At 39.4% G+C, this 13,170-nt stretch overlaps 1 protein-coding gene across 1 annotated transcript in view; it reads left to right on the top strand.

Moving 5' to 3' along the window:
• Positions 1–10,199: 10,199 nt before the first annotated feature.
• ADCY10 (adenylate cyclase 10) overlaps positions 10,200–13,170 on the top strand; it is a 120,276-nt gene continuing 117,305 nt past the window's right edge. The window contains exons 1-3 of the mRNA XM_012527624.4: positions 10,200–10,298; positions 12,293–12,331; positions 12,536–12,679. Coding sequence (XP_012383078.2) covers positions 10,205–10,298; positions 12,293–12,331; positions 12,536–12,679 — 277 coding nt within the window. The 5' untranslated portion in view covers positions 10,200–10,204. The remainder of the gene's footprint in view (positions 10,299–12,292; positions 12,332–12,535; positions 12,680–13,170) is intronic.

Genomic DNA, 13,170 nt, shown 5'->3' with positions numbered 1-13,170 from the left:
ATTTTTAAATTAGTTTGTTTGCAATGTGTGTGTTTCCTGAGTTAAACATTTAAAAACCTATTTCCAAGTATGATAGAGACACAAAAAAGTTTATTAAAATGTATATGCTGAATTCACATTTCACTTTTCATTAAAACATTTCTTATGTGAGTTCTCCTAAGCCACATTTGTGAGACAAATTAATTGTAGTGTGTAGATGCAATCACAGACAATTCTCTTGATTCTCAGCACCTTCATTGCTAAGCCACTATATCATACTTCCTTTCTGCCCCAAAACTCTCAATCTAACCCATTATTGAATCTTAAATGACTCTCACTCTAACAGAAAGGCTCACTGCCACTTGGAACACAGTGATCAGTTTCACAAAATTTAGGTACTAGAATTTCTTACCATCTTGTAAATACTGAACTCCATAAAAATTCCTTCCAGTGTGATATAAATTACTTGATTACTCTAGTTGAGTTGAATTCTATATCAAAATTGTCTAATAAGTCCTTATTGATGCCTTTATTACATAAGTTTTCTCAAAGCTAGGTCTGACAGTCCTGGGTTTCAACTCAACTCTGGCACATATTAACTGTATGACCTTGGGCAAGTTAACCTCTACCTCTGAGTTCTAGTATTCTCAAGAGTAAAATGGGGATTATAATAGTATGTACCTTGTAGAATTGTTGTGAAAATTGAGAAATATTTACACAGTGACAGGTCCATAATAAGAGTTAAATAAATATAGGTAGTTTCAGACAAATGGAAAACTTTTTCGTTGAAGGTAGAATCAAGATAGTACTTTCCCAAACTAAGGAACTGAACTGGAAAAAGGACTTATTAACCTATTTGCACACCTGAGAGAATAACTCTTGGCTCTCTTGAGGCTTTCACAGGCTAAAGCAGAAGACAAGCAGCTTTGGTTGGGGGTAGAAGCAGGATGGAGAATGCTCAATAGAGATAAATTCTTTATCTTTTTGGTGGTTTGGCATTCATTCCCAAAAAATCCTGGAAGCAGCTGTGGCTCAATCAGTTGGGCTCCCATCTACCATATAGGAGGCCCTGGGTTCGCATCCCAGGGCCTCCTTGGGGGCACAGGCTTGCCCTCACGCTGCGGAGAGCCAACTGAGCAGGGTGACACAACAAAAGGGGAGACAAGTAAAAAATACAGAAGAGCACGCAGCAAATGGACACAGAACAAAAACAACAAGCAAGCCACAAGGGAGGGGGGGGAGTAAATAAAATAAATACAGATACACAGAAGAATGCACAGTGAATGGACACAGAGCAGACGGCAAGCAAGATGCAAGGGGGGGAGATAAAAGTAAATTCCATGAAAATTTTTAAAAAAACATTGATCCAAGGTGTATCAACACTGTTGTTTCTCCATATTAAGCAGGTTTGTTTTTTAAGTTGTTAAATAGTAATGAAAGGTTAAATATTAACAAGAATTGACTTCAAAGCCCAGGTCCTCTCTGTAAAGCAAAACAGTTTCTACAGGAGTTTGTTTATATAATGAAACAGAAATAGAAAGTACAGTTATTTATTAAGACTGGCTTTCTTCCTAAGGCAAGGATTCTTAACCTTTTTTGTTCCACAGACCCCTTTGCCAGCAGGTGAAACCACAGACCTCTTACCAATTCCACACTCTACTGTGTATTATTTAATAAATATATCACACCTGCACCAACATGTCCCCACAAGAATAATGTTTTTTTCAATTTCAGTTCAAGCTCATGGACCCCTTAAGAACCCCAGTTCTAAGGGGTCTGTTTAATTGTATGAGGTGTGATTCTAATTATATTGACTTTACCACAAGTTATTGACAACATTTGAACTACACGGTAGATTTAATTACTTGGCTCGGCTTTATTTGAATTTTTTTTGTTTTATAGTTAGCTTTTTTAAAAATTCAAGCTTTAAATGTTGATTGCAAATGTGATATACGTGAAAACAGCTAGAAAATCAAAACATGAATTAAGCAGTTAAGAAATTTGGCAACCTCTTAAAACATTCTGCCAGTGTCACACTGAATTAAGAAAACTAAAATTCAGTGTCACTTTGGATTTCAAGTTATCTTTAGGGTAAGTTTTGTTACAAGTATTTACTTGGCCAGTCAGAAGAGGAAGGTATGTAATTCTTCAAGCAAAGAAACATTTACCTAACAAAAATCTGGTTTAGTACTGAATGCATTATATAACTGATAAATGTTATAATCCTGGTAAAAAGCTATAACCTTTTTACTAATTGACTGAAATTATTGTGTACTTGCTTGTTCAAAAGATACTTGTCAGGAAGTGGACTTGGCCCAGTGGTTGGGGCGTCCATCTACCACATGGGAGGTCCGCTATTCAAACCCGGGCCTCCTTGAGCCGTGTGGAGCTGGCCCATGCGCAGTGCTGATGCACGCAAGGAGTTCCCTGCTACACTGGGGTGTCCCCCACATGGGGGAGCCTCACATGCAAGGAGTGCACCCCGTAAGGAGAGCCACCCAGCACAAAAGAAAGTGCAGCCTGCCTAGGAGTGGTGCCACCCACGCTCAGAGAGCTGACGCAGCAAGGTGATGCAACAAAAAGAAACAAGATTCCCATGCCACTGACAACAACAGAAGCGGACAAAGAAAAAGACGCAGCAAATAGACACACAGAACAGACAACCAGGGTGGGGGGGAGAAGGGAAAATAAATAAAAAACTTTTTTTAAAATGACATTAAAAAAAAAAATACCTGTCTTTGCAATAATCACTCACCAACTATTGCCTAATTTCAACCACCCCTACGTGGTCAGAGAGAAAGTTGTGAAATTTACATTGGAGTCGAATCAGTCTCCCTAATCCTTGACCCACGCATCTGGGCAAGAGAACCTGAAATAGCCAGTCCTTATTGGCAGCTGAGACTGGTGGGGGAGGGGAGGTCATGTGAACCAATCAGAAGCACAGTCAGCGGATATGAAATAATGGGCTTCTGATGAGGGTGTGGCCTGGAAAACGGTTTTTAGACAAAACTGTCATTTTGTGGGTCAGCACAGACAGACATGGCACTTCCTCTGTCTTCAGAATAATGTCACCCAGGCTCCTTTCCTGTTTTCTACACTCCTGAAAGGTCTAGGCTTTGGCTTTTCCTCAGCCTTGGAGGAAGAGGAGGTATGTGGAAATAGGAGTCTCAGTAGGAAATACGGTCGCAAATTTAAAAGGAAACCGTGGGAAAAAGGCAGGTATTGGAGCTTAGAACAAAATGAGAAAGACTTGGGCTAGGAGTCAAGGTATATATTATCTGTGCTAGTCTTTTAAGTGAGGCTAGAAGTTTGAAGGCTTAAAAGTTTGTTCATCCTGTTTATCCAGGATGCACTGTCTTTCTAGCTTACCCTTTTTAAATAAAAATCTCTTTTATGACTTCTCACTGACATAGAATTTCTAGCTGTGTGATCCTAGAGCAAGGTAATCTCTCTGAGCTTCAGTTTCCTTACCTAAAATGGAGATCAGGCCTATCTCAGAGTGCTGGTTAAATGAGGCCACCTTTGTAAAATGTTTAAAATAAAAGGTCTTAATAAATTTTAATTACAACGTAGTATGTGTCTATACAAGGTAAATATCTCTATTGTTGACCACTTTCTTATGTGGAGCTTAAAAGCAGATTATAAGTCTTCTAAAATAGAAAATGTATCTTGTCTTCCTCTCCTGGGTGTTCATTTTTTAATTCTTTGTCTTTCCAGTCCATGAACAAATAATTTTCTTCTTTTAGTTCCCCTTCCATAGTTGTTATTTTAATCTTCATGTGCATCTACTTTCCTTGGCTAATAACCATAAACTTAGAAAAATCTGTCCACCTCTTCAAGTCACATTATTTAAAACAATGGAATCTTAGCTATCATCTAATTTATCTTCTCACCAAATATAAGAATCACCTCTACAACATCAAAAGCAGATGCTGTATCTCTCACAAGGAAATCCATTACGTCCTAAGACTCCCCAGTTTGAAGTTCATCCTTGCATGTTTAAAATTGCCACCCATCGATCCTCTTTTGACCCTAGGGAACAAAGAATAAACCTAACTCACTTTCCACAGTGTTTTGGTGGTTTTTTTTAAGATTTTTTTTTAATTTCTCCTCCCTCCCCTCTCTCCCCCCTCCCCCTCTCTCTCCCCTCCCCCCTCCCCTTCTCCCCTCTCCCTCTCTCCTGCCCCCAGTTGTCTGCTCTCTGTGTCCATTCGCTGTGTCTTCTGTGACCGCTTCTATCCTTATCAGCCACACCAGGAATCTGTGTTTCTTTTTGTTGTGTCATCTTGTTGTGTCAGCTCTCCATGTGTGCAGCACCATTCCTGCACTTTCTTTTGCGCTGGGCAGCTCTCCTGATGGGGCGCACTCCTTGTGCGTGGGCTCCCCTACTCGGGGGACACCCCTGCGTGGCAGGGCACTCCTTGCATGCATCAGCACTGTGCATGGGCTGGCTCCACACGGGTCAAGGAGGCCCGGGGTTTGAACCACGGACCTCCCATGTGGTAGGCAGACGCCCTATCCATTGGGCCAAGTCTGCTTCCCTCCACAGTGTTAAAACTAAAGCAAAGCAGCCTATACTGTGAGTGTGAGGAAGGTATGGTATTACCAAGACTGAAGGTTGTGGTAGTAAGGTTACCAGATAAAATGCAATATTTGAGGGCATACTTTTGTTTAAGATTATTCATTGTTTATTTAATATTCAAATTTAACTAGATGTCCACATTTCACTTTGCTAAATTCTGACAATCCTTCAAGTGGTAGCCAGACAGAACATAACTAAGATAGCTACTGAGCTAAAGAAGGAGGGGAAGAATAGGGCTGCCCCTCTGCTTGGTTCTGCTCAGTCCTGTTTCAGTTTTGTGGTTGCTCAGCATATCTGTGGACACCTCTTAAGAACATTCATGCCTACAGTAACCTGCCATCTAAGATCACTATTTGCTGATAAACTGGCTGCCTTCACTGAGGAAAAAAACACTTTCCCGCTTCACCCTTCCCATGACCCTTATTCTTGCTTAGAGAAACCCAGACCCTACCTGATGGAGAAAGTAGGGGAATTCTTTGATCAATTACAGGACCCACATTAAACTTTGTACAGTGAGCTGTATCTCCTAGTTATCCCACAGTTTTCACATTTCAATTCAAATATCTGAAGACAACACTGATTTTCACCCAAATGTCATCTCCTTCCTTAACATTTTAAATCTCTCCCATCATTCCTGATATACCATAGCCAAAGAACTTCAAGTAGACAAAATTAAGCCCAATATTCTGGAGAAGTTTGAGTGCTGCTTATGTATTTAAAAGACTGCATTGCATCCAAAAGGCCAATAAACTTACGGAAAGGGGCTTAATCTCATTAGCACCAGGGAAACAAAAAAAACACACATACTACCACTCATCTATATGTATTTAAAAGACTGCATTGCATCCAAAAGGCCAATAAACTTACGGAAAGGGGCTTAATCTCATTAGCACCAGGGAAACAAAAAAAACACACATACTACCACTCATCTACCAAGATGGCTAAGATTTAAAAACTGACAATGCCAAGTGTTGGCTGGGATATAGAGCAACTGAACTCTAATATCTTTCTTGCGGGTATATAAATTGGTACATACAACCACTCTAGAAAACTATTTGGCAGGATCCATTCAATCTCAGTACATGGATATCCTATGACCCAGCAAATCCACTCTTAGGGATATGACCCAAAAAATGCACACATATGTTCACAAAAACACATGTGCTAGAATGTTCTTAACAGCATAATTCCTAATAGCCTATAAAACTGGAAACGATCCATAGGTCAATAGTAGAATGGATAAATACTTTGTATAAGCCGGTGGTAGAACACTATGCAATATCAAAAATCCACAACATGGGTGACTATCACAAACATCTGAGCAAAAGTCAAAGAATATATATACAGTATGATGACATGTATATAAAATTTTAAGAAACTCTTAATTCATGGTAGAAATCAGAAGAAAGGTTGATAACCTTTGGGGAGAAGGATGGAGGAATGACTGGGACATGGCATGAGAGGGATTTCTGAAGTGCTTGTAATGTTCTCTTTCTTAAGGTGAGTAGGGATTACATGGATTTGTTCATTTTATAATAATTCATCAACCTATACACTTAGGATTTGTGTGCTTTTCTGCATGTATGTTATGTTTCAATAAAAAGTTTTTTAAATGATAGCATTGGATTTGCAGTAAATCTAGTTTTTTCACACCATATGCTTATGAATTTGATTTTGTTAAAATTCTAAAAACAACACTTTGCATTTATTCTTCTGAAATTTCATCATCTTTCCAGTCTATCAAGATATTTTAAGATCCTGATCTGTCACAGTGCATTAACTTTCTCTCTAATTACAGCTTTCTCCAAGTTCTCTAGCATTCCATTGGATGCATCCCTCTGAGAGGACACTGGAACACACTAATCACTATCCCTTAGGTCTGATTGTTCAACCAGTTAACCGTTGTATTACGGTACTCTAGGGAAACAGAATCAACAGGAGATACCTGTCAATAGTATGAGATTTTATAAGAGTCTCTCACATGATTGTGGGGATGCACAAGTATAGGTTCCACAGACAGGCTGCAACCAGGGGCTCCAATGAAAGTCCAGTGAAGGTGCTTGATGAGTTTCCGGGAAACATTGGCTATCCAAAGATGAGCTGGGAAATTCTCTCTGAATGCTGAAACCTCTTCCCCTTTTAAGGCATTCAACTGATTGGATAACTCATTGCCGACAACAGTCTCCCTGATTGATGCAGATGTAATCAACTATTTATGTGGTAAACTCATGGTGACTAAAGTCCGTAAATGTTCTTGTATTACAATTAGTCCAGTGCTTGCTTGACCAAAAGACTGGGCACAACGACGTGGCTAAGATGACACATTAGCTTAACCATCACAACTGTATTTTCATAATTGCCATAATATTGTATCTTATCCTCATGGATATAAGAAATGTGGTCAAATGACTTGTTAACGTCAAGATATCCTTTGCCTATAGCATTGTTTTCATTTAAAAGTTTAATAACCCTACAAAAAGGGAAATAATGTTAGCTTGGTCTTAGGCTTGAAATCTGTTTTGGCTCCTTTTATCCACCCCTGGCTGATCTGAGTGCTGACATATTATCAAATATGATAATGATTGGCTGCTTGCATATTTCAGCTCTCTCTTCTGCACATATGGTGGGATTGCACTTCCTTAACTTCTTGAAATTAGTGTGGCCATGTAACTTGCTTTGGCAATCTCTTGTGAGTGGAGGGATGTGTCACTTCTGGGAGAAAACTTTAAGAAGTTTCCCTTCTCTTTTCCCACTGCTGTGAAGTAATGTGCAAGCCTGGGTCCCAAGGAGAAGTCAACAGCATAGAGCAAGGCCCCTATTCAACTTACAATGGACATGTAACATGCATAAGAAATAAAGTTTGTACTGTCAAGCCACCGAGATTTTGAAGTTATTTGTTAAAGAAACATAATCTAACTTGTCTTGACTGATACAAGAAATGTACTGGTCTGTGTTTTCTGAATCCACATGTAGCCTTATCTTATGTAATTCAAAAAAGAACGTCACCATCTCCAGTTTCCCAGGCTGGTTTTGTTTTGTTTTGTTTTGTTTCCGTTTTTATTCTTGTTTTTTTGTGTGATTGCTGACATTGCATCTGTCAGTTCTTTCAGAATTTGTAAGTTAGCTGGGTCTGGCAACTTAAATTTATTGAAATTTATTGAAAATGACCTTATCACTGCTTTGTTATTTTGAACTTCAATTCTTTTTTTAGTGATATTTGTTAACTCTTAAATTCTCCATGGTGGAGAAGACAGAAACTGAAAAAGTATTGAATAGTATACCATGTTAAAGTTTTGTTCTTATTTCTCCTTTATTAATTTCCTTGCTTTGAATAAAGCAGTAAATCCCTTTAGGTTTTATTAACTTTAGCATGTTTTCTAAGTCCCAGCTCATTCAGAGCATTGTTTTCTCATGCTCTTTTTATTACTTCCTATAGCACTTACAAACTGAGTATCTAAAATTGGTCACTTACTTGATTTACGAGTTTATTATTTATTGACTGTTCCTGGTACATGCTGTGATTTTAGTTGAGTCTTAATGCTACTCTTTTTTTTTTTTTAACCTAGTTGTTGTATGCTTTTCCTATCTTTTGTTCACTTCTTAACATTTGAATGTACCAATGCTTTTGCTTTTAAAGGTTATCCATTACCCAATATTTAATACTAACTTGTAGGGGTTTCTATATTTGTCAAAGTTTGTTTGTTAAAAAATACTGATATTTTCCCTGATTTAAAAAAAAAAGTTTTTTCCTTAAGTCTAAGATGTATGTAAGATGTATGTGACAGTAGCCTGCTTTTTCCTTCCAATACTCATGTATTCCAGTATGGCCTGTGACTAGTAGAAATTGTTAATCAGTTCCTCCCTGCTGGTCAGAATTAAACCAAAAATAACCTCTTTTTTTAAACTCCTATTTTCCGTAACACCTATTCCAGGAACTTGGATTGCTTTGAAAATTTGGGGATTCCTGTTTAGGCTGGTAGAGCATGTTTTTTTTTGCAACATTCAGACATGAGCATTTAACTAAAAGAACCAAAAGAAGCAACTAAAAGAAGGTTTTAGGAAATCCTAATTTCTCAGATCTGATTAGGCCACAACTGAAATTTCAGGATTTCTTTCTACAGGGTCTTTCACTTTTCCAGCTATCTCATACACACACGCGCGCATGCATGCTTTTGAACTCTTTCCCACTAAATATTTAACACAAACCTCAATACTTGGAATCTCTTGCCTATATATGCTACTCTGATATTCACTTGCATGTAAGTATTCCCAAACATAAATAAACTCAAATCTGCTTTTTTATTTTAATTTTCAGACAAGAGGGAAAAAAGATGAGAGACCAAAAGGGAAGAGGAGGGGGAAAGGGCAGAAGGCAAAGGAGCCTAGTCTGAGTAAATCATGTGACTGGCCCAACCACCCGTCCCATCATTAAGAGTTTATCCCTTCCGGAAAAATGGAAGAACTCACTCAGCTACTCTCTTTTACTCCATTTTCTTTGTAATGATCCTCTTTTATGTAACAGCTGTTCCCAGTTAGAGATCCAGTCTGTGAAGTTTTTTCTTCTGTGTATGGCAAACTGACCCTTTTGAAGTGCATCTCAACAACTCTGGCACTATTATCACCACTCAATCACTGACTTAAATAAGCAGCCCACAGGTTAGAACAAAGCAAAGAGGAAAAAATGAGATCGGAAAGCCATTAATGAATATGTCAGATTTCCTCCATTCCCAGTTCTTCTTTCTTAGAAGGTCTATTTGAGGACTGATTCCTGTGACCATAAAACCCTGAACATTTGCTTTGAACATGAATGCTAGAAAAGAAGAAGAACTGCAGGACCGAGCCATCGTCAGAATAGCAGCTCATTTACCAGACCTCATTGTCTACGGAGATTTCTCTCCAGAGCGACCATCTGTGAAATATTTTGATGGAGTTTTGATGTTTGTTGATATTTCAGGCAAGCACAAAAGGGCTGTTTAATGTGGGTAAGGAAAAGGCTTACATCAGATTGCGTAGTGGAAGTGCCCTTTTCCAGCTTCTGGGCTGGGGTTTGGGCAGATATTCTCTACTGAGAAAACAAGAGTAAGGAAATACTCTGTGGACCTGGCTCTCTCTTATCTTCCCTTCCCCCAGCATGTCTAATCCCATACAAATCTACAGCTTCAGGATGACTAAGTCCTATGCCTGGAACTTCAGGCTCCAATGTCCCTGTCCCAACTTCACTGACTCATTCCACCACCACCCCCAAGCCTTACACACATCCCAGTCAAAAGTGACCTCACAAAATGATCTCTCCAGATGTTTACACCTTGCCTGTAAATTTGCTGCTCTTCAAAAATGTTCAAAATTTGTATCTTCATTACCATGGGAAGAAAGTTCTAGTCCCAGTTAAAGGAATTGCTGTCATTATTGTAAAATTGAGAAATTTAGACTAAGGGTGATCTTGGAGCCTTTCCCTGACCTCTGAAATAATGATCATAGTAGAGGCTGCATATCTGTCACTTGATCAGTCAATAAAATCATTAAGAAGAAAATCTGTCAGTTCTTTAAAAACTGAACTGTCCAGCAGGGGCTTCTTCTGGCTCTGTTTGGTTCCTCCAAGCAGCAAAGGAAACCAATTGCACATTTATTACAGGTTTTACTGCGATGACTGAGAAGTTCAGCACAGCCATGTACATGGACCGAGGAGCTGAGCAGTTGGTGGAGATCCTCAACCACTACATAAGTGCAATAGTGGAGAGTAAGTGTCCCATAGTTTCTGGCTTGAGGCTTCAGTTCATTTTATTTATTTATTTTCTGCATTACTTGGTTGTAACCTGATAGAATACAATTGCTCCATGAAATATGTATAAAACCAATTTTTTCTAAAATATAATATAGTACAAGTAAAGGGATATTATCAAAACTTAACTAATAAAGACTAGTTGAGGGTAGGGATGTTTTTGTATTTCTTTGTATTTAAAAGGCTGAATTACATCTTCAATCCTGATTTACAAGTCCCAAGTTCAGTTAAGTCCTCCAATGGGGCACTTTCTTCTGGGAGCTTGATTTCCAGAGGCTTGGAATTTCCAGAATTAGTTTCTGTTTTCTTTGTGCCCTACAGTTCAGTACTGTAAGTACTGTAAGTATATCTCTCTCATCTAGCTTTTTTTTTTTTTAATTGTAAACATAGTAAACTTTTACTTGGCAGTAAAAGCTTATTATTTACTCATCCATTGCACTTAAGTAACAGCAAAACACCCATTTAATCAGTCAACCTAAATTTTGAAATTGCTTCAGAATCATCTAGCATTTTGCTATAGCTGCAAACAGAAGCCAAGCTGCATTCTCCGGGTTTACTTTGGAAATTTATTCAGCTAAATGCCCAGGTTCACCATTTTCAAATCCTGCCTTCCATGAAACACTTGGGCCTTGCTAAGTTCTCTGCAACTTTCAAAACATGGATCGCCTTTCCTCTAGTTTCCTCCAATATCATCATTTACTTCTAAGACATCATAAAAAGTCTCTTTAGCATTTATATTGCTATCAACAGTCTCTTCAAAGTGATTTAGGCCTTTTCCATCAGGCATCTCACAGTTCCTCCAAAAAATATCCCTTACCCATTTATTTATTTATTTATTTTTTTAAAAAAAGATTTATTTATTTATTTTAATTTCCCCCCCTACCCTGGTTGTCTGTTCTTGGTGTCTATTTGCTGCGTCTTGTTTCTTTGTCCACTTCTGTTGTCGTCAGCGGCACGGGAAGTGTGGGCGGCGCCATTCCTGGGCAGGCTGCACTTTCTTTTCACGCTGGGCGGCTCTCCTCATGGGCGCACTCCTTGCGCGTGGGGCTCCCCCACGCGGGGGACACCCTTGCGTGGCACGGCACTCCTTGCGCGCATCAGCGCTGCGCATGGCCAGCTCCACACGGGTCAAGGAGGCCCGGGGTTTGAACCGCGGACCTCCCATATGGTAGACGGACGCCCTAACCACTGGGCCAAAGTCCGTTTCCCCCTCCCTTACCCATTTATAAAACCATTCCAGCATTCCAGTTATTACAAAAGCACGTCCCGTCTCCTTGACACCAAATTCTGTATTAGTCAGCCAAAGGGGTGCTGATGCAAAATACCAGAAACTGGTTGGTTTTTATAAAGGGTATTTATTTGGGGTAGGAGCTTACAGATACCAGGCCATAAAGCATAAGTTACTTCCCTCACCAAAGTCTATTTTCAGGTGTTGGAGCAAGATGGCTGACGATATCTGCAAGGATTTAGTATTCCTGGGTTCCTCCCTTCTTGGGGCTTCCTTCTCTTTCCTCTGTGTGCTTACTTCCTGGGGCTCCAGCTTAAGGCTTCAGCATCAAACTCCAACATCAAAAACCCCAACTCTGTCCTTTTCCATACCTTTTAATGCTCTAATGATGTGGCCCAATCAAAGCCCTAATCATAACTTAATCATGCCCAGGTACAGACCAGATTACAAACATAATCCAATATCTATTTTTGGAATTCATAATGATATCAAACTGCTACATAGAGCGTGTATAAAATCTAGCTCAAAATACTTATTCTAAAGTTGATAAAACAGACCCCTCCGGGTTCAGTGACTTGTCTGAGATGGCAACTTTGGTACAAGTTTATTCTCTAAATCACTGGTCTCTTGCACCAATTTTTATTCCACTGACAAAGAATGAATTCTTTTTATTAGCTTTAAGAAATTCAAGTTCAATTTAATTTATTTTCTTTTTTTTTCTCAGAAGTACTGATTTTTGGAGGAGACATCCTAAAATTTGCAGGTATGGGACCTTACAAAGATGGGAGGGGTAAGAAAGGAATGCTGACGTGCCTGTGCTCTGACAAAGGGAGGCATCTCAGAGAAAGCATTGGCCAGGAGACTGGGTCAAAGAATATTTGAAAAGTAAGTTTCTATACAGATTTCATACAAAATAGACTTATCCCCAGGGAAGATCAAAAGCCCCTGGTGTGTCTGTCTCTTAAAGGTGATGCACTGCTAGCCCTGTGGAAGGTGGAACGAAGGCAACTCAAAAATATTATCACGGTGGTAATTAAATGTAGCCTGGAGATCCATGAATTGTTTGAGACCCAGGAATCTGAAGAAGGCCTAGATATCCGGGTCAAGATAGGTAAGCATTTAAGAAAGACTAGATGCTACCGTCGTTTGGATGTGGGTACTGACTCATGAGGGATCTCTCTTCCAAAGAGGAAACAGTAGAACATGGAGCCTCAGCCCTACCATCATGTCTTGAACTTTGGATTCATGCAGACCAGAATGCAAATTCTGTTTCCTTCATTTACCATTAGATGAATGTGGGCTAATCATAATTCCTCCCACATAGGTTTTTACAAAAAGTAAATTAGTGTATTGCTAGGCAAAAAGTAACTGTCAAGAGCCGGCAGTGCTGCCTGGTGTTGAAAAGCAGCCAGTTAAGACAACAAGCCAAAGTGAAAAAACAGTCAAGCCTTTAATCACTTAATTGTGACAGTACAAGCAGGAGGCTAACCTGGAGAAACACACAGCTTCCCCTGTTTCATTTTCCCCAATGGAACGGCACCATGAGGCAAGGGGTAGATTGTTCAGCACAGACAGTGGCTCATCTTACTGCCAAGGGAGCCG

The sequence above is a fragment of the Dasypus novemcinctus genome, chromosome 13, assembly GCF_030445035.2.
Source record: "Dasypus novemcinctus isolate mDasNov1 chromosome 13, mDasNov1.1.hap2, whole genome shotgun sequence".
Classification (NCBI taxonomy): domain Eukaryota; kingdom Metazoa; phylum Chordata; class Mammalia; order Cingulata; family Dasypodidae; genus Dasypus; species Dasypus novemcinctus.
Note: the sequence above shows the minus strand (reverse complement) of the source record. Positions and strands in the feature narration are given on the sequence as shown.